Consider the following 22,166-nt stretch of genomic DNA (forward strand, 5'->3'; position numbering starts at 1 on the left):
AAATCTTGTCATAATTTTAACCAATAAACAAGCTTACAGGGGAAAAAGAAACCAGCAAGTAGGGCTGATTACCAAATAGGTGGGGTTGTTTGATGTGTGTGTGTGTGTGTGTGTGTGTGTGTGTGTGTGTGTGTGCGCGCGCGCGCGCCCGTGCACAGTAGGGTAAGTCCATCTAATTGGAATTTCAAGTTGCCACATATTACAGAATATATGTCTTCCCTAAACAATTGGTTAGTGAAATTCATCTAATGTATTTTAACTTAGCCTGTTAAAAATAATAGGCTTTAAAATGGTGTAACAAGAAATCAAGAGAGGTCAAAAGAATCATTTTGTTGTATTTGTACTTTAGCACTATCAACAATAAATCTACTCAAACGTTATGCTAACTTTTTATTTATTAAAGTGGAATTCAATACGAAAATGAAATAAGCATAAACAGTTAAATTGATAGTAAATCTTTAATCAGCTAAGCAGGCCAAAATTTTTAAATGCTGGGCAAGGGCTGTCATGGAGACTTAGGAAAGCAGTGACAAAATAATTTCCCAGTAAATACAGTGCAGATGGGAGAAAATGGCGACTGAGTCATCCTTCCACATGGAAATAATAACAAGAGGCCAGTACATTGATCCCACGTATAGTTTTCTATAAATGAGGTTCAGTTTGGTCTCAGTTAACTCTTCTGAGGAGAAAACATTGAAATTTATTAAGTATACACAGAGTTAACAAATATATTTCCAAACAGTTTAGTATCAAACATTTTGAAACTCTTTTTATCCAATATTGAACATTTTGTATGGTTTCTTCACCATGGAGTCAACTATTCATGGACTTTCTTAGTCGTTGTCTTTCCTAAGGTCAGAATTCAGCAGTATTAAATTCCAAAGTAAGTTAAGAAAGCAAAATCAAAGAAAAGCAAAAAAAAAAATTGTATGGTCCGAAAACCTGATGTTTGAACGTGTTGGTGTGTCTTTAGCTTTAATCTAGAATAATTCAACAGACTGCATTCTGAGATCATGGCAAGGCACCTCTAACTCAGCCATTGGGCCACAGGGGCCCAAGAAGCTGAGTCAGAGGTATGGACTGGTGAATTACACAGTACCTGACTCAGCATGCTGAGCTAAAAAAAATATTTTTTTCCTAATATGTCCAGTTTAAAAACTTGTTTAACACCAAAAATATTAAAGTCTAATTTATAACTAACGTTTGCATTGCTGCTGCAGAAAAGAACACAACAGCCGCCTTGCCCATGCTCTGCTGAGTATGAGTGGAATGCAGCCCAAACTGGGGATGGCATTAAGTTTGGTTCATTAAAAACAGGAAGGATTCTATCTGAAATGGATTTAGGTAGCGCAATTCTTATAGGTTGTAATTATTGATTTTTTTTCCTTTTTTCCAAATAATGAGGATTCATAGATGAAAATGAACCTTAATCAGGCCTACAAGGCCTACAGAGTTCTTTGGACCCACTTTCTCAAAAACCAGTGGGTCTTGCTCGCTGGGCAAGGCAAATGTTACCATTACCAGTAAGCTTGTGATATGTATAAAACACACACACACACAAAGAAACTAAGGGGGATGTCAAACCCAGATCATAGAGCGCTTCTCATGACTGTGTTTGACCCCGTTTCTCAGCCCGGCCACGTGGCCTCGGGAGCACAGTATCTGCTACTGGACAGAGCGTATATGTGTGTTTCATCAGTAGTGTGAGCCAGAGACAAAACTCTTAATCTTTATAGATGCAATGTGTCATAATAGGTTTAGAAGGCTTTCTGTTTCCCTGATCGCTCTCCCAACTAAGCCAACCGCGACAGTTAAGATTGAGAGGAACACAATCCCTGCAAAAGGTCACAGACAGTGGAGCCAGCAGCCCTGTAAAAACGGGAAGAAGAGAACTCCATAACAGCACAGGTTTACAGCATCTAACTAGAAATTACTCAAGAGTATCTGTGTGCTACAAAATCGAACTTAAACACATGGAATTCGCCGAAACGGGACTCAAAAAGGAATATGGGTAGCTGTCAGCAGGCAAGGTATCGAGTGGACTTGTGAAGTAGGTCATTCACGTGAAGTGTCACAGTCACAGAAAAGATATTAAAAAGGCATTCCGTATCTGGTAGGGCATTCCATGGTCTGAGTTGAGCTGGTTATCCAGGTGTCTTCCTGTTGTGAGGGCACAACACGTTGAGATTTATCCACTTGCAACCAAGAAGTTCGAGCCAGTGGGGAGCAAGCGTCTGCTTACTGCCGGCTGCTCCTGGGCCCCGGAACAGGAGGGTGTGGCCAGGATAAATCACTCAACGGTGCTCAGGGAGAGTCAGTCACAACACCTGTGAGGATGTGGCTATGTCGTCTTACTTTTGTTGACTGGTTTGCCTCCATTCATGATTGCAGACGCGCTTGTGCTTTTACTCGGCGTCACCCCGGCTTTTGGGACCGTTTCTCCGACGTCATGCAAAGATGGTTCTCGGTACATGGCAACTAGTGACGGGGAGGGCAGGAGGAAAAGGAGACGTTATCCGGTTAGCTTCACACACAGACCTCAGCTGTTGGCCCAGTCCCGTTTTCCCTGAAGTCAAGTAACCCCATCAAGAGGGAATTCCTGTTTTAAAGCAGTAAAATCCAGCCCCCAAACAGAAAATATTACTTCCTTTGCATTTTCTGGTTTGTGTATCCAAAATACAAACCTGGGGGCACCTGCATTTTTGTCTAGGAGAGAAGGTTTAAATGGATGTGGCCACACACACACACACACACACACACACACACACACCCCACAGGAATTACGTGAGAACGGCAAGCATTTAACCTAATTCTCTTTGTTCAGCGAGAAAAAGACTTTCCTTCCACTGCATACTGTCAACACGTGGAACTCATTCTCACTCATCTTTTCCATTCTAGGTATTTACACCCCTAGATCATTAAATTATTTTTCTCTCAAGTGCTTCAAAGGCAACATAATCACACTACTGTCAGCTTCAAAGCCATAAAAGCAATACAAACAACTCACTTTCCTTAAGCCAGGGTCTTCTGGAGATCATTGTTTGGATTTCCTCTCCCGAAAATCATGCAAAGAGACCCTTAAATAATTGAAGGCAAGTGTGGGGTGTTTTATATTTTTTATGCCTCATTTTCAGGTATAATCATGAAAATCTGTAATTGATGTCATATAAGGCAGAAGTACAGAATGGCAAGAGGGCAAGTGGGAATGACGTCTGAGGAAGCTCTGGGGAATTGATCTTGTGACATCATTAATCACAGTAGTTCATGTGGCTTTTTTGAAAATGATTCCAGGGAATCCTGGGAAAGGAGATTTCAGGGTGACTGATGCTTGGGGAAAACTGAGTTAAAATCATATGCCATCAGAAAGACAAGTGAATTAGAGCTGCCCAACCTGCTTTTTAGGGTTTTGAAAGCCTATATTTTACGAAGAGAACTTAAGCTTCGTTAGGATGAACCACTATATGCATTCTCCATGTTCAAGGTGGTAGGATTTCACCTTTTGCAAATGCATCGTGAGATCTTTCAGTGGCACACAGACTTGAAAGCACATGTGTATCAGACCTATAATAAAGGACTTAGCAAGTGAAAGGATTAAGAGATTAATCCATATCCTTGACACACTTTCCAGTCCCTCACTCCCACTAGTCAGGCGACAACAGCATCAGAGTGCTAATCTTGATCGTCTACGCAGTGAAGTTGTGTAAGAAATATGAATGCCCCAGAGCACCAATAATTCATCAAGAATCTAATTTGCCCTAATATTTCCAATGATATAATTTACATCCTGTATGAGTTTTGAAAGTTTGAAATTAATTTTCCTTATCAATTACACTATGTGATAACCTGTCTTTATAATACCCCCTTAATTGTCTTTAGAGTACTTCTGTCTGGTAGTTTTTTGAAAATTCTATTTCTCTCTTCTTCATGTATACATAAACACACAACAAACACATATACACACAACAGTTCAGTGTATTAATAAAATGCAGAGTGACATTATTACCCCATATCTTTAGGGTCTCAGATATTTCCTGCTGGATATACTAAATAGCTGGTTTCCAGATTTTGCCTGATTTTTGTAGAGTTGCTATAGACTTAGTTTTTAAATTTTTTCACTCGCATTTGAATATCTGATGGTCTCAAAGTTCACTTGAAGTGGTAAAGCCAAATCATGGATACGTTATTTTGGAAGAACAGAGAAACCCTCTAATTTCTTATTTTTATTCTCATTTTCCTTATGATCTGTCATAGAATGAGAATAATTCACTCATATTTCAGACTGGAATAATTTTTCCTTTCCTAGATAGGCCCTGGTGGCTAATTGTTTGCATTTCAATGACTCATTCTAGAGGCAAATTTAGTTAAGAGTGATAGTCAATATCACGGAAATTATAAAGATGGTATTAACCAACAAGACTGGTTTTCCAAACTTAGGCAAACTGAAAGCTGAATTATATGTCCACAGATAATTAATAATTAACTTCCAATATTTCAAATTATCTTATTCCTATAACACAATATGGATTATAAAACCAATATGCGTTTCTCTTGATGGCTAATGCTTTCCTGTAGGAATAAGAAACAAAAAGAAAAATCGAACCGTGTAAGCTGGCTTCAAACGTTTACTTAGTTACTGCAGGTCTGATTTTCTGCAAAAGGTAAACAAAAGCATTTGAATAGAAAACACTTTTGAAAAGCCTCAATATCAATTTCTTTTGGTAGTTCCCAAGCAAATGTTACATAGATAAAATGACACTTCCGGTAGAATCCTTAATGAGAAATGTGCAGATGTTTCTGATTAATTAAAATTTTGTAGCCTCCTCTCCAGAAATCTAATCAAAGTAAATCTGAAGGCTTCATTGTTTACAGCTGAGTGTAAAAGAAGGTCAAGCCACATTTGAATTTACTAAACAATTATGCAGTTTGGAAGGGAGATATCTAATATCAACAAGTTCTTTAAAGGCCAACTTATTAACTCTTTATATTTCCTGTAATTATACTAATTCACAAATATGTGGTTACTTTCAGCTAGATAATAGCAAAATGGGCAAATACTCAAACATTCCATAATACTCAAAACTTAGTTTTTCTAGTATACCTATTGTCATAGTCACAGCTTTATAATGTCATTACAGATTTTAAATTTCTTAAATTAATTAATTAATTTAAATTATTTAGGGGCTAGAGAGGTTGGGGTAGTTAGGATCTGAGACATGAGAAATGAGTACGGACATATTTAAATTAATGGAATATATGTGTATGTATATATATACGTAATATACACACATATACATATATACAGTAAAGTGTACAAATCTTAGATGCACAACCTATGTAGACACCTGTGGATCACCACTGAGATCAAGATAAAGAACATTTCCAGCGTTCCATGAGGGCTCCTTGTGGCCATGGTAGAGTCATCAGTGTGAAAGATAAATGTGTGATAAATCTGATAGGGATAAAACACACATAACACTCACCTTCCAATGGCTTGGGTAGAAAATGAGCTGCTGCCTTGGTTTTCTTTACTCTGTTTCCTTTCATAACTTGTCCTTCCTTGTTCAATCCCAAAAACCAGGCTCTCCCAGATTCCTGTTGTCTGTACAGCATCGATGAGTAGATTACATAATAGTTTTCAAAAACAGATTCTTTAAACTTGCATTCAGGGGTAAAAAGTTCCTGTTGAGAGAAAAGGAAGAAATGAAAGTTAGAGGAAGGAATGGAGCTTGCTCATGCTTCCTCTTCCTTCTTCCATAAACTTGCCCATGATGGCCAACGAGTCAGCCCTTGGGCAGGGATGGCCAGATGTACCTCTTTCTGTAGGTATTAATTGTCCATATACATTTATCAACATACAATGAATAGAGAAGAAGTTGCTACTTTTGGGAATATATACACACACACACACACACACACATATACATATGTGTGTGTGTGTGTGTATATATATAGGCAAAAGTATGGATGTCCTTTAATTAGAAAATAGAATACGGGAGCAAACTCAAAATAATTTCAGTTGAACAGAACACAATTCAACCAGAGTATAAACAGAAACAACAGGCTAAAGTAGCATCCTGTATTCACAACAAACTAAACAAAATAAAATATACGTGTAAGGTATAGCCTATTTTCTATATTTACATAGGAATAATTACATGATACCCTGTTGCCAGTTGTTCACTAGGTCACTGATATTACAGGGTGATACATTTTACCTACAAAGAGACAAGCTGACACCTCAAACTAAGCCCCTGACAATCAGCTGGCATACAAACTAGCCCCTGGAGCAGAGGCCAGGTGTCATGTTAGCTGGTCATAGTGACAGGAGCTGAAAATCACGACCTAATCCATGGTTCAGAGTCCCCCTGGAACTCTTGAAGAAAATCATCAACAGCTGCCCTGAATAAAATTTTTGGAGGGCTTCCCTGGTGGCGCAGTGGTTAACAAACCGCCTGCCAATGCAGGGGACGCGGGTTCGAGCCCTGGTCCGGGAAGATCCCACATGCCGCGGAGCAACAAAGCCCGTGCGCCACAACTACTGAGCCTGCGCTCTAGAGCCTGTGAGCCACAACTACTGAAGCCCACGTGCCACAACTACTGAAGCCTGCGCGCCTAGAGCCCGTGCTCCACAACAAGAGAAGCCACCGCAGTGAGAAGCCTGCGCACCACAACAGAGAGAAGACCCCACTCGCTGTAACTAGAGAAAGCCCAAGCACAGCAATGAAGACCAAACGCAGCCAAAAAAAAAAAATTTTGGAAAGGGTACAATGAGTTAACATGACTCTCAAAGCCATGATCTACATTGATTGATGAATAACACAAAGCTTGCTACTTTATGATTATCATTAATAACACAAATATTCATAGATGAGCTTTACACACTTCTAAAATTTAACCTACAAAGGCATTTCAGATAGACCTCTGTGAAAAATAATTTAAAAATTCAGCCTTCCTAGCTCCAGACCATGGAAGTCACTTAACTAGCTTTTGTGGCTATTTTAAATAGGCTCAACACTGTGCTCGTCCATATTTATGAAATACAGATGCAAAACAGCTTTATTGTCATTACCTTTTTAAAAATATCAGGTAGTTAAATTTTTTTTCACCTTAATAGATTTTTATGACTACAGAAAATAGTAACTTTTGTTTTTCTTTTAAAAAAGTTATTTTCTATACACATTCTGAAAAACATATCCTTTAGGGTCTAAAAATATAAAACCTTTAAGAGTTAAAGTTATGCTAGCCATAATAAGGAATGTGACATTATTGTCTGTAGAAACGTTCTTTCAGTATTTCCCATGAGAGTGTTAATTATCAAGTGGTGTCTCTTGCAGGATACAATTTATTCAGAGTGCCCCATAACTTTAATTCACTGAAAGTTAAATTGTTTTCCAAGGGGAGCAGGTTTTGTTAATGGCAGGTGCTTTTTATGACAAAGATGATAGTTGCAGTGATTAATCTGATGAGATTAAAACAGCCAGAAGACAGGTTTAGCCCCCTCCCAAAGGAATTTATGCAGACCTTCATTTCTTCGAGATGATGCTACCTCAGGTTTGAATTAGATACCATCCAAATAAATATTCTGGTCTTCCGCAAAGTTTTATTTCTCCAAATATCCTCCTATTAGTTCTCTGACTAATAAATGATAGTCTCGGTGAGTCAGTCTCCAGGCCCTGCTTCAGAGGAAAGACTGATAAAAGGGTCTGTGTTCATACATTTGTGGTGAGGAAAATTAAATGGAATGCTCTAAGACTAATAAATATAAGATGTTGGTTGAATGTGCACCTTCTAGGACAAACAGATTAGACTTTGGCATGTCCTTTGTCTTTTTATTGAGACAGGCCAAGGCAGCTAAGCATATTATTTATTAATACTAGTTAAAACCGGTCTTAGAATCAACTGGGAGTGGGTATGGTAAAGGCTGACCCAGTAAGTCACTCAGTGGGGAGAGGAGCTGGCACCTGCTGACTAAGATATCAGGTCTCTGCCCAGAGCCTTACCTTATTAAGAGGACCATTGAAGACTGACCTTAATCTCGAGACAGGAAGGCCTCCAGCTTTGGAAATGCAGGTCCATAGGGTGATCAACCCTTCCTGATATTCAATTGATCCCCACTGCCATAATGTACGAAACACGGAGGACGCTGCTTGCCTTACCATCAGCAATTAGAAGTGTATTGTCTCTACTCGAAATTGACTAAGTTGAATATGAATGAGAATGAAGACCCTTGATGTGGAAGAAGTTGTTAGGTATGTCTCTGTCACTAAGTCTTTTTAAATCAAATGTTTGCATCTTAAGACTCCAAGGAAGTCAATAACACATCCCCTTTCTACAAGCTGTGCCAGTAACTTCATAGGGAGGTGATTCTGTCTTCCACAGTGAGAGCCACTGCCTTCAGGTGATTGTGATGGTGGAGACTGGCTGGAACTTTTTCACCCTTCTTTATTCTTGGTTAAATAATTAATGTGCATACACATACTTACATGCATACACACTACATTCAAAGTTACTATTGTCTAATGCTTTTTGCTAGACTTCTCTAGACATTTCGAGAATACACTCTGCTCATGAAATATTGGAGTTCAAAATAATCCCATCATCCTCATGAGAACTGGTAGGACTAATGAAAGTTGAGATTGGTTACTACTTATCTGCTGTCATAAGGGACAAATATACTTTCAATCTGCAAATGGGAGACAGGGTGACTATGAATGCCATCTGTGGAAACAGACCTCTTGGGGTCAACCCTGACGCTACTCCTTCCTGGCTGTGAGTCCTTGGGAAAATTACTTAATCCCTGGGCTTCAGTTTCCTCATCTCTAAAATGGGTACAAAAATCATAGGATAATACGGTGGTTGGGAGAATGGAGTGAATCAATACACGTTACATATTTACAAGAGGACCTGGCATATAGTAAGCACTCAATATTTATTCTGAAAAGGTTTCCCATTATTTATAGTCAAAAATAACCCTGTATCAGTTATTTCAATTCTATCAACAATTCTGCAAACCAAAATTTAGTTAAATGATTAGTCAGTGAGAACAATGTTGTATGAACAGTTGGGCTCAGCCTCAGATGTACCAAAATGAACAGGATTCTTCCTGGAAGAGTTTTATTAAAATTTTTGTGCTTAAAAATGCTAGTACAATGCAATATTTGCTGTGGTAAACTTACCTTCCTAGAGGGACTATAGGTGGGGTAAATGGTACTGTGAAGGCCAAGATGTGGGCAATGCCATGGTACATTTGGAAAACTATCATCAGTCCATTACTGGGACTCTGTGAGGGCCGAAATGCAGAATGATGTGCTAGGTTAGAGAAATGTAATAAAGGGTCTTGTGCACTCTGATAAGCAGGTTAGACTTCTTATTATAAGCAAGAGGTAGACATGCAGAGTTCTTGAATAAGCAAGGGAATGATGATATAGTCTGATTAGTGTTTTATATTCTGTTGTCATTGTGGAGGATGGTTTGAGAAGTTAGTTAACACTTATTATATACTGAGGTGTTGAAGCCCAATCTCCTACAAAATGGACTTGAAAACTGTTTGTAGGACATGTGTAGTTGTGTATTCATGTTAGTAATTAGTATTAATTTAATAATCAAGGGTGCATAAAATAAGGAGAGAAATACCACCAGAATTATGACACATTATTAAACTGAGTTCTGAACTTCCTGGTAGCTGAGACAAAAAGAGAAAGGCTTTATGTAATACAAATTATTAAAGAGACAAAATCTTTTCTTTTTCTTGGCACTAACTTCTACAAGGTATTTCCTTGCAAGGAAAAAGTGACTTTGACCAAATAAAGAAAACACACCACACATAACCCAAGCAAAAATGCTCTTGATAGTAACTGTACAATTAATAGAGTCATAGTTTTGTGTTTGAATCCTACAATATGCTTTAGAGGGATAGATGGAGTGAATAGTCCCATAGGTAGGATTGGAAAAAATTGTAATTGATGAGCTCCCCAGAGATCATGTTTGTGGCTGGAAACACAAACTCAAATGCCTATACTGACCAGGCAGATATGAGAGTGAAGCAGGCTGGCGTCATCAGAACACCTAGCCTCTATGATCAGGCCCCCCAAGATGGCTGTTGTCCTGCTCTCAGGACATTCCCCGCTGGACCAGGGCCTGCTTCACCTACACCCTACTCACCTTATTGACCTTCCTACATACTTGCCCCTGTCCCAGCTAGTGACTGTTCTAATCTTTAGATCAGAACATCTCCGCCCTGATAGCTTATCAAAGGGGCGGGGAGGGGCATGCCCCTCTTCTAGTTTCCCTTGTAACAGATGAGCCAACCGAATGTCAATTCCCCCTATAACTGGTAACCTCCTCCTCCCCCCGGGGGGCAGAGACTGCTGCCCTTCCTGCCTGCCATCTGCCAAACACCGTGGGGTGTCGCTCCAGGATCTTGCTTCAGAGGTGTAAGAGTCCCCCTGTCCAGTAAACCATTGATTTCTCTATCCCTGACTCTGGGCTCTTTCCTAGGTCTAGAAGCTGAGCAAGTACAGAGCTTGCAGGCCTGCGGGCTGCAGCCCAACACAGCACCATGTGAGGATAAATGCCCCTTACTCGGGCTCAGAGCTGAGAGGATGGACAGAATGGCAGAAAGGATGACGGTTCTCATGGGAAAATAAAAACCTTAGATCTGCAAAAGTTCTTCCTGGTGTTTCAAAGGAAGTAAAAAAATCCAGATTTCTGGATAAAAATCTCCTTTGTATGGTGGCAGCTATTTCTTTGTTCTTGTTTTTGTTGTTCAATGTAGCACGGACCAAGGGTCTGAGATGGCCCCCTGAGCACCCAGTCTGAGACCTGCAATGTAGAGTGGCAAGAACAGTACTAAAGAAAGAAGGAACCCCAGGTGGCTTATCAACGCAGCCCTAACCTAACTGATGGTATTTATCTATTTGAGTCATACCACGACTGTGCCAGTGAAACATTCTAAAACTGGCAGTGATAATATGAGAAGACTTATTTAAATTTAAGCTCAAATATAAACTCTTTGAAACTGCCAAAATGAAATAGATAAGGAGTTTGATGTGTCTTTTTCTCTTCTTGCCCAGCCTATATTTAGAGCCAGCAACACCATCACAACAGAAATCAACAGCAGTTGAGTTCCAGCAGAAGCTTAAATATTAGTTTGTAACTTTGCCAAACGAAATCATCAAATAACAGAATAGAAAAACACAACAATTAAACAAAAATTTCCTATCTCCTTTTATGTTGTGGTTGTTTTGAAATGAAAGGACCATCTGTGGTGTACTTATTATCTTAACAGTAGCAGCAGAATTCCTCTTCTGAGGGAAATGTCTTTGTTTAAGAAAATACTGTGATGGGCCATTTGCATGCACCGAGCAGGGCTTCTCGGTTCAGGATGAGAGGAGGGGGGTGGAGGGAATAGAGGACCCATGTTCCATAATTTGTAACCAGTAAATAAGCCATAAACCCAGATAATTCAGCATAATCATAGCCTAGTAGCTAACAGTGACCTTGAGAATCTAAGCCAGTGGTCGGCAAACTACAATCCATGGCCAAATTCAGGCTACAAAGTTCAGAGGAGAGTTGTTGAGATTGTATGTCCTGCAAAAACTGTGGTATTTACTGTATGGTCCTTTGCTAAAATATTTTGCCAACTTTGATCTAAGATTGTTAATCTAGTTTCAAATATTCCCAAATTAAGCTTGGATTGCACTTACGTTCATGTATACAAATGCATACAGTTTGAATCAGCATTTTCATAGAGTTTCATCCCTGGAAAAGCCTTTACGGTGTGTTATGAGCCTGGGCTTCCTGTAAAAGTAGTTAGCTATGTAGTAGTCCACAAATTCCATTTAGTTACTACATCTCTTTTGCTTTTATCTACAACTACATGAAAATTATGTTTGGTTAATATCCACAGGTTTGCCTAGTACCAGCACCACCACTGTTTCGAAGGGAAAAACATAAAAAGAAGCATTCCAGACAAATTTATAGCATTTATTAGAATACAAGGCAATTCCAAAATAGATTAAAAAGAGAGAATAGAGAAATGATATTAGACATATTGTGGGAAATAGCACATAATAAATGCACAGTAAATAATAGCTATTAATATTCTATTAATCTCTATATTCTACAGTCATCAAAAACTCAGTCCCCTCCCATCAACAGCCTAATAATGGCCCTGACCCTGGACTTTTTATGAATATTTCTCCCCAGGCTTAAGTTGAGAGGAGGAGGGAGCCTCAGACTTCAAGTTCTCACTTGAAGAATAACAACAAATTCCAAAGGTTTCTTGCAAATATCAAATAAGATAATAGGGGTGGTTCAAATCATTACAAAAAATAATTTGTAAATTATAAATTGAATTGTAAACTATAGCTATATTATAATCTATAAATGGAATCCAAAAGTACAACTCAAATATTAATTGTTATCATGAACAGGGTAGTAGTTATTTACTCTTAACAGCTTTCAACTTAATTAGACACACCTTTAGATGGAAAGCTCAATGATCCATTTAACATGTCTGTATTCTCAGTTAGCTTTTTCTTCCCTTTCTACCTTTGGGAGATGTAGTCTACCAAGGTTTATCCTGAGGTCAGTAGAAATTTATACTAATCTCCTTCATCTTCTACAATTTTAAAATTAATTATATCCTGGGACTTCCCTGGTGGTCCAGTGGCTAAGACTCCACGCCCCCAATGCAGGGGGCCCAGGTTCGATCCCTGGTTGGAGAACTGGATCCCACATACATGCCGCAACTAAGAGTTCCCATGCTACAACTATGAGTCTGCATGCCACAACTAAGATCCTGCGTGCCACAACTGGGACCCAGCACAGCCAAAGTAAGCAAACAGACAAATAAACAAACAAGTAAATAAATAAATAAATATTTTAAAAAATAAATAAATAAAATAAAATTAATTATATCCTTTAATGATACTGTTCTGACACTACCCAGTTTTTTAAAAAAGAAATACAGAACACTTTTAAGATTACATATAAAGGGAAGAATATTCTGACCTTTTAGAAGATTTTATAGTCATGAATTTTGAAACAAAAAATAATTTGTAGTTAACACTCAAAAGTAGAAAATTTAGTTGACTAATGCATTTTATTTATCTGAAATTCTACATAATCAAATATGTACAATATCAGGCTGTGACTAATGCCCACAGGGAGAAAAAAAGTATACTTTTTTACATGTTTAAGAGGCAGCTTTTATTTGATTATAGGACCCAGGGATTTTGAGTATATTCTCACCAACAAAATAGTCTCCACAAGTACTTGTATTTATAGGACCAGAAGCTGTTACTTAGTTTCTGGGGAAACAAAATAGTAAATGAAGGCTTTGTTTTGCCAGTAAAGACCTTATTTGACATTTAGAGATGTTTGATACATATATCTTTAGACATATTATTTCATTTACTAAATATTATATTTTAATTTATTATGTTATATTTAATATGTATTTTCTTTTTATGACATTATGCTTTTAAACAATTGTGGCAAGAACAACTTTTATTTGTTATAATGATTCATATTAAGTAATTTAATTATTTTATTTATTTAATGTAAATATATATTTTTTTATATATATTATGCATACATATATATAATCTTAAATATATCATTGCTACTTAAAGCGTGGTATTCAGGGATCAATAGCAACTTCCTCACCTGGGAACTTGTTAGAGATGCAGATTTCCAGACCCCATGGCTGACCTATAGAATCAAAATTAGCATTTTAACAAGACCCCAGGTGATTCGTATGCATATGAGAGCTTGGGAAGCATTGGTATATGTTCCTGTTACCATACAGAGCAAATTAATATCAATATATGATCACAAAATTTTAGTAAATATCAAATAAATTGGCATTATTCATAAGCTTTCCAACATCTTAAGATTAGTATAAAATTTATTAAAGCAAGGAAATGGAAGCAAAAATATAAAGTACTTGCAGTGTATCTTTAAATAAGAAGATTTAAGATCATAATTAAAACATGTGCCAACTAGTTCTATAATGTTAAATCTGTTTTCTCTAGAATATAGACATGTATAATTCCTAAAATAATAATGCTTGTAACATGAACAGATGGTATCAGTGCTATAAATATTAGCAAAAATATCACAAAATAAATATGTTTAAGAAAGTATTAATACAACCACATACCATTCTCACAATTTGTCAGTGCTTAACAGTGATGCCTCAAAATAATAATAATGAAGATGATGGTAATAATAATAATGTTAATAACTACAGCTAACAGTCAAACTGTGCATACGTCTATACCAAGCACTGTTCTACACATTTACCTAATCAACTAATTATTCCGCACTATAATCCTGTGACATTGGTACCATTATTATCCCCATTTTAGAAACGAAGAAACTGAGCCCAGAGGGTTTAACTAACTTGCCCAAGTACATTTATTTTCATCAAGATGAATAATTTAACTATTCCTACTCACTTATCATTCAATTGAAGAGATGCACTTTTTTAGATATGTGATCAATTGCAAAAATGGCCTGAATTCTTCACCCTCCCTGGATCAAAGCTCTCATAGCATGTAATGTGACTTGTCTTCCCACTATGAGCTAAGGTGAAGAAGGCAGAGGCTTGACAAGCACTTGTACAGCGGGTTTGCCTTCTCAGCCTCATCCACTGCCCTGAGAGCACCCCTGGGCTAGCCTGCCGGAGAAGAGACACACGTGGAACACAGCCAAGCTGCCCAACCTAAACTAGTCTATTTCCAGACAGGTGATCAAGTCCTACCAAGATCTACAGAGCCACCTAGCCGATCTCCATATGACTCTAGGTGCACAAGCATTAATACACTTAACTGTTATAGGCCGCTTCAGCACTCATTGTTTGCTACATGGTATCATTAAGGAATTGATAACCGGTACAGATAATTAATTCAACTGAATTGTTATTCAGTTAAAACTCAGAAAACATGTACCTTATACAGCTGCTCTTTATCTACATCTAACTACATGTGAAAACAAACACAGATGGAAAACAGTAATGAATGACATACGCTGTCATCTTGGCAAAAGTGTCACATGTCTTAGGATATAATTGTTAAGGGGGAAAAAGTATATTATTAAAAGAGTTTAAAAAAACAAGAAACAAGAATACATAGGAGTACTCAAAATGAATCTCTTCTCCCCTTTACCCAAGCTGTACGTTCCTTTTCCCCCCATTGATCAATTAAAGAAACGCTGAACAAAACGGAAACTGAGTTGGCTACCCTCTGCTGCCAACCATCCCTCTAACTCACTGCAGCCTTACATTCCCTTACATTCGTGATTAAAAACTGAGCTCTTAGATCAGATGGTTCTGGTGTTTTGTCATACATCAGCTCCTCAATAGAAGACTTCTCCAACATGTGTAGGGTCAATTGTATATAACTTTGCCTAAAAGAGAAACGTAAAACTGATAGTGCTTTATGTGAAAGGAATCAGACTGGATGTATGTGATGAAACCCAGCAGAAGTGCTGCCATGACTTTTCAATAATTTTCTGAACAATCAGAGTGAATAACGTCATGATAATAGCAGATGCATACTGTAACATGCAAAGAGTTTCTTGGTCTGAGAAATACTCACAGGCTTCATCAGAGATTAGTAATGTCTCGAAGTCAGAGTGTTGGCATTACTTCATCCTTTATTTTAAGGATTTTTCAGATTCAGTTAGTGACGTGTAGTTTTGTTACAGCACACATATTACATAAAGCCAAATTTATATATATATATATACTAACCATGATAATATCAGTAAGCATTTGAACATCTTAGAAATGAGGTTACCTCATTCAAAAGGTAAATAATAAAATCTGTTGCACAGCCCACATCATAGTAATACCTAAAGCATGATCCACGAACTAGTACCTATCTACAAATTATTTATTTCCGGTCTGCAATGAAACAAGTACAAAACTGAGCAAAAACACTTATAAACTTCTATAGCAATTTAACAAAATATTTTTACTAACTGTTGAATATAAAAATAAAAACTCTGGACTTTTATTTTGTACTTAAAATATTTTCTAGTAACTTAATTTGATTATATTTTCTGAAAGTATATCTCTGCAAAAGATTGGAAAATTTTTAAAAATACTATCCTTCACCGCAAATAGTCTAGGGAACACCGCTCTATTATATACAGGGTTGGATGTGACTATAAATCTAATTAAAGGAGAACTAAAGTGAGAATTAGTAGCAATTATTATTTTTTTATTAATGTAAGCCAGTCACAATGCTAAATGCTTTATACGAATTACCTCATTTTATTCCTTTTAACAAAGTATGATGCTAAAGTTAAGTATCTTGGTGAGAATTTATACAGCTAGTAAGTGGTAGAGCAGGAATGGATCCTAGGCTGTCTGAGTTTTTGACCTCGGCTCGACCTCACTGGTTATACCTGGTCAACCTAGTATACATAACTCTAAAAGGGAATCAAAGACAGGAAATGTGCCTTGACAGCAGGCAGGGCAACCGCAAGGAAGTAAAATAGTTCCAGAACAAAGTTTCTCCGATGAATGACCCTCAAGGAAGGCGTAGAAAAGATTATTAAATCCCCTGGATAAATTACTTAAAATTATCAGCCATCTTAGTGTTTATTTTATTTCCTATTTCATTCCATTTCCCTAATGTCTCTTGAGTGTTGAGTTTGGATTAGGACTTGACTTGGTGTGATCTTCTACCTGGTCTAGGTCCCTCAAACATTTCATATACCAGAAATAGAAGGAAGAAATAAAGGGAGATAGCATTTAAGAAATGAGTGCATAATTAAGGGATTCTAAAGCTTTGGGGGAAAAAAACCAAAAAAACCTGTGTTCTTAGCATCAGGGTACTAACGGTGGTGGTGATGGTGGGAGTGGGGAATGGTGATGCAACAAAGATTTCCTGAGTGGAACAAATGCTGCAGAAAATATTCAGCTCTTTCATATTTAACTAGACCAAGATATTATCACATACAGTAGCAAACATTTTCAATTCATTGCACTAGAATTTTTTGTTAGCCAAAACAAGAGCAGAATTTGCTGTGCAAAAAAATTAAGTTTGTTAGTTTTTGTAGTTCGATCAATTCAATATTTTACCGTGTCCTACCCAAACTGAGTCTGGTTGCTTTATCTTCCTTTATCAACGTTTTCTTTCATCTCCTTGTAAGTTTTGGCCCGTGTTATCTTGAGAAACTGAATATAAAAATGCCAAATATTTAACTGTGACTTTCACTTTGCCAAATTCTATGAGTGAACACGGGCTTGTTTTCATCAGTTTTTTTCTTCCGCCTAACTCTCTGAACTATGTTTTAAAACTATTCTTACAGCTCTGCTTGCTTCTCTCCTTAGGCCTATTTCTACACGCATCTACAAGCTTTTTCTACTTTCTTTTCTTTAAGCTCCACTTTAAGTTAGACCTTTCCATAAAACTTTTTTTGTGTGTGTTTGCATTGTGGATTTTTCCTAATAAAAACGTACCCAGTCAAAACCACTTGTTTGTATAAACAAAAACAAAACCAAACAGATAATCAAAATTATCCATTTATCCAACCTATAAAATGCAAGCTTCCATAGAAAAATGAAGGAAGTACAAGTAGGTTCTACAATATTCCTAAAATGCCATATTCATTGAATAATATTAATTTGTATTGAGCTTTATGATTTTCAAAGGCCATTCACATATATTTTGTTTGATTTAATAATGCTGTTAAAAATGCTTCAAGAAGAAGAATAGTATTATCCCATGTCATAGATGATGATTTTACATCTCTGAGTGCATAGGTCCACATAAGGAATGGATTAAGATGTTTTTATTTCTATCCATGTGATATTTTATGTACATATTACTGCTAATGAGCAAATAATTATTAATAATAACAATGTTGAAAATAGGAACCAAATATAAGAGGTTTAATTTCCCCCCCCAGAATATCAAATAAATCATCTTACTGGAATAAAAGAGGTCAGTATCTGATAAGGAATCACTAACACTAACAAAAAGAAAAAAAAGAAAAAGAATCATCATCAACACTGAAGGTGTGGAATACAGAGGAAGCCCACGTGGTGCTGAAATGATAACCTGAGGATTGCTTTCCTTTGATTTTGCTTTATTAGCTAGAAACACATCGGCCATGACTTCCCAGATTCTGGTTGCAAGTTGTTCGATAATTCCAAAGGTTAACACAAAAGGACAAACATGGAACACTGAAGAGAAAGGTCAGGAAAGTAAGAAAAGAGGCAATAGTAACACTTCCTGGGAAGAAGAGTGTCTGGGGAGAGGAAAATGTCAACCTATTGGCTAAATGACTCTACCCAGGTGAAGCTGTCACCATGAAGCTCAATTCTGCCATTGATTTAATTGTCTAATTACCACTGAATTATTTTCATGTTATATTATGAAATTTTACAGGCATTAATGACTTAAATGGCTTTACTTTCAGGCTGTTAGTTGAGAATGTGACACTATGAAATGGAAAGAATTATATTAATTATAAATAATACTAATACTAAACAAATACTAAACATTCTGTCCCAGATATTACATAATAAATTTGAATACTGTGAACACTTGGAAACATGTTTCCATTATTCTATACTTAATAATATCTAAGATTCATGCATCTATTTATCCACTGTTTATCGGTTAAATAAATGCATGAATTTTAGACATTATATACTTGCCAGTGACTGTTCTTGATCTGGAGATATACACAATGAGCAAAAATGATATAGTTGGTACTCTTGGGGCATAAAGTCTAGGGGAGGAGACAATTATTTACACTACTGATCATATCACTACAAAATAGGACAAGTTCCTACAAGAAAAGGAGTGATTTCCATGAGAACAGGTAACAAACATGTCTGACCTAGCCTGAGTTGGTATGGAAAAATATTCAAATCGGAGCTGAGATCTAAAACATCAGCATGAGTTCACTAGGCTTAGAGTGGGGTGAAGAATATTCCTGGAGAGGGCAACATCATGTGCAAAGGCCCTGGGGCAGAAGCAGAGACAGACCATTTGAAGGACAAAAAGAAAACCAAAATTGGAATGCAGAGTGTGAAGGAGACAGCAGTAGGAGTTGAGATCTGTGTGCTAACCATGTGCCAAACTAGATAGTCACGTTAAGCGTTTAGGTCTTTCCGTAGAAACACTGGGAGAACATTAAAAGTTTTTATGCAGAGCATGTCACAATCAGGTAGGCATTTGGAAAGACCACCCTGGCTAAAGTGTGAAGAATGGAAAAGAGAGCCAGTCTGGATACAAGAATGCTGGTCTGTCTACTGCAATACCAGGCAAGACTTTGGCAGTGGAGTGGAGTGGAGAGAAAAGGGCAGACTGAGGAAATATTTAGGAGGTCAAATAGTCAATACCCTGTGATTGTACCTGGCAGCTAAGGGAGAGGGAGTGTCAAGCAAAGTGTGTAGGTTTTTTGCTTGTGGAACTGGATGACATTTGGTGTGTGTTTATTGCTGTTTTTGAAAGGTCACATACTGCAGTTCCATATTCTTGGGCAAAATAAAGCTTACATGTATAACATAAGTGTACATAGTACTTTCTGTCCTTTTATAGAACATTATTTCAAATATTTAGAGGGTAATTTTCCACAATCTTTTATTTAAATTGTTTCCCTTAAGTAGTGTGTGTGTGTGTGTGTGTGTGTGTGTGTGTGTGTGTGTGTGTGTGTTTTCAAGAGTTTCAATTTCCTTTCAGTAGAGGGGATCAATATTACATTAGCAATCACAATACGGAGCTTCCCATGCTGTGCTGAAGACATAAGAGGCAGAGTCTAGAAGAGGGAATAGCTATTCCTGCTCTGGAGAAGGGGACAAGCTTTTGAAACGTGGTTATTTAGCTATAGGTTTTTGTTTTTTTTTTTAACATCTTTATTGGAGTATAACTGCTTTTGAAAGGTGAATCGGAGTTTGTGAAGGTGAAGAAGAAAGAGAAAAAACATCCCACTTGGAAGGAAAAGAACTGCCTTCTAGAAATTACGAGAAGCCCCTTGAGGTAGGAGTCTTGGGCCAGTGTGGCTGGAAGCTAAGGTCCGTGTGGTGACGTGAAGCTGGGATACAGCGAACTGTGCTGGCCGTGCCGTGGGGTTGTGACTTTCTCATCAGTAAAGATGAGCCCCAGAGATTTTCAAGAAAGCGGATGAGGTGCTGAAACTGTGTTTCAAAAGATAACCGGGGACTTCCCTGGCCGTCACTGGTTAAGACTTCGCCTTCCAATGCGGGGGGTGCGGGTTGGATCCCTGGTCAGAGAGCTAAGATCCCACATGCCTCGCAGCCAAAAAGACCAAAACGTGAAACAGGAGCAATATTGTAACAAATTCCATAAAGACGTTGACAATGGTCCACGTCAAAAAAATCAAAATAAATAGAAAAAATAAAAAGAGAACCTATCATATGATCTAGCAATCACGTTCCTTGCTATCTACCCAAATGAGGTGAAATCTGCATCCTCAGAGAGACCTGCATAGACTTTATTTGGAATTTCCAACTATTGGGAGCAACCAAGGTGGCTTTCAATAGACGAATGTAGAGACAAACTGTGGTAAATCCACACAGTGGGATATTATTCAGTGATAAAAAGAAATTATCAAGCCATGGGTTATCTTAAATGCATATTACTAAGTAAAAGAAGCCAATCTGAAAAGGCTGCAGAGTGTATGATTCCAACTCTGCGACATTCCTGAAAAGGCAGAATTATGGAGTGAGTAAAAAGATCAGTGGCTTGCAGGGGCTGTAGGGGGAGGAATGAATAGGTGGAGGACAGAGGCCTCTGAAGGCAGTGAAATTATCTGTATGATTCTGTAGTGGTACATGTCGTTGTATATGTCCTACATTTGTCAATATCCATAGCATGCACAACACAAAGAGTAAATACTAATGTAAACTATGGACTTTAGTTAGTAACCAGCAAAGTTACAGAGGCACATTTCTAATGAAATCTGTGATTAAAGTATGGACAATTAAAGAGAAAAGTAGAAATCTGAAGCGTTTGCTTTTGCCTAACCACAAACAACATTTGAAAAATAGATTTATAGCATGTTTATCTTCTCAATGTTCTCATGCACTGCTAATCAGAGAAGTAAACATAAGATAGTTAGAATCTGATGTAAATAAATTTTAAAAATATTTAATATCAACTTTAATCAGTTATATAAGGTACAGAAGGAGAGCAGTAAAAAAGCCAAACAAGCCTTATTATAATGAGTGATGATAAAATCAGCACTTATAAGAATAACTGAAAATACTTGCTAAAGTCAGTCTCTGTATCATTTCAGAATGTGTGCAGCTACAAGGAGCAAAGAACAGACTATCTAAATTGCAGTGGCTTAAATATTAGAATTTGAACTTCTCTCTCATCTGAAAAGTCTGTAAGGGTTTGTGCTTCCAGCTTTGGATCAGTGCCTCTGATTTCACCAAGAAAATATACATATATATATATTTTTTCTCTCTCTCTCCTTTCTGCCATCTTGAATGTATGTGTTGGCGATTTTCTCTCACAAAATATTGCTATAGATCCAACCATCACATTTTCATAGAATAGAATCCCAATTAACGTGGAAGAGGGTGGGGGGATAAAAGGGCTGTCTCTATTTTTTGAGGAAGGAAATATTTTCTCAGAAGTTCCTTAACAGAACTTATTATTTATTTCATTGGTCAGAATAAGGGCATATACCCACACCTAGAATAATTGCTGGTTAAGTAAAATGGGGCTGCTATGATGGGTCTAAAATTTAAGCCTTAAATCAAGCATTATTAACTTCCCTGATTAGAGCATATGGCCCACTCAAATAAAAGGGGGATTTTGTTAGCAAGGAAGAAGAAATTACTTTGGAATTGATTAACATTAAACTAAACTTTTTCTTTCTCTTGCAATATTTTAAATATATGAAGAATACATATTTAATGGCATGATTTCACTATGTCTAACCCAATTTTAAACATGATGTGCAAATGCAACTCAGTAATACCTTATATTGTGTATGTGCAAATACACACACACACACCATACATTACATATTTGCACATATATAATATAGGGTATTATACATATGCCTATAATTTAAACTGTGATAAAAGGGGACCTTAATTCCATTTTATTTCTCCCTTCTCAGCTTAAAATATTGCTTTTGTTCCCTTCAATTCTGTGGTTTGC

The 22,166-nt window shown here is 37.2% G+C and overlaps 1 protein-coding gene across 5 annotated transcripts in view; it reads right to left on the minus strand.

Moving 5' to 3' along the window:
- Positions 1 to 377: 377 nt before the first annotated feature.
- FGF14 (fibroblast growth factor 14) overlaps positions 378 to 22,166 on the minus strand; it is a 622,683-nt gene continuing 600,894 nt past the window's right edge. For all 5 annotated transcript variants that reach the window (XM_082366182.1, XM_082366184.1, XM_082366185.1 and 2 more), the window contains 2 exons: positions 5,481 to 5,679; positions 378 to 2,478 (listed from right to left, as the gene is read on the minus strand). In XM_082366182.1, the coding sequence (XP_082222308.1) occupies positions 2,342 to 2,478; positions 5,481 to 5,679 (336 nt within the window). In that variant the 3' untranslated portion in view covers positions 378 to 2,341. The remainder of the gene's footprint in view (positions 2,479 to 5,480; positions 5,680 to 22,166) is intronic.

Source organism: Balaenoptera borealis, assembly GCF_965194805.1.
Source record: "Balaenoptera borealis genome assembly, chromosome: 18".
NCBI classification, from domain to species: domain Eukaryota; kingdom Metazoa; phylum Chordata; class Mammalia; order Artiodactyla; family Balaenopteridae; genus Balaenoptera; species Balaenoptera borealis.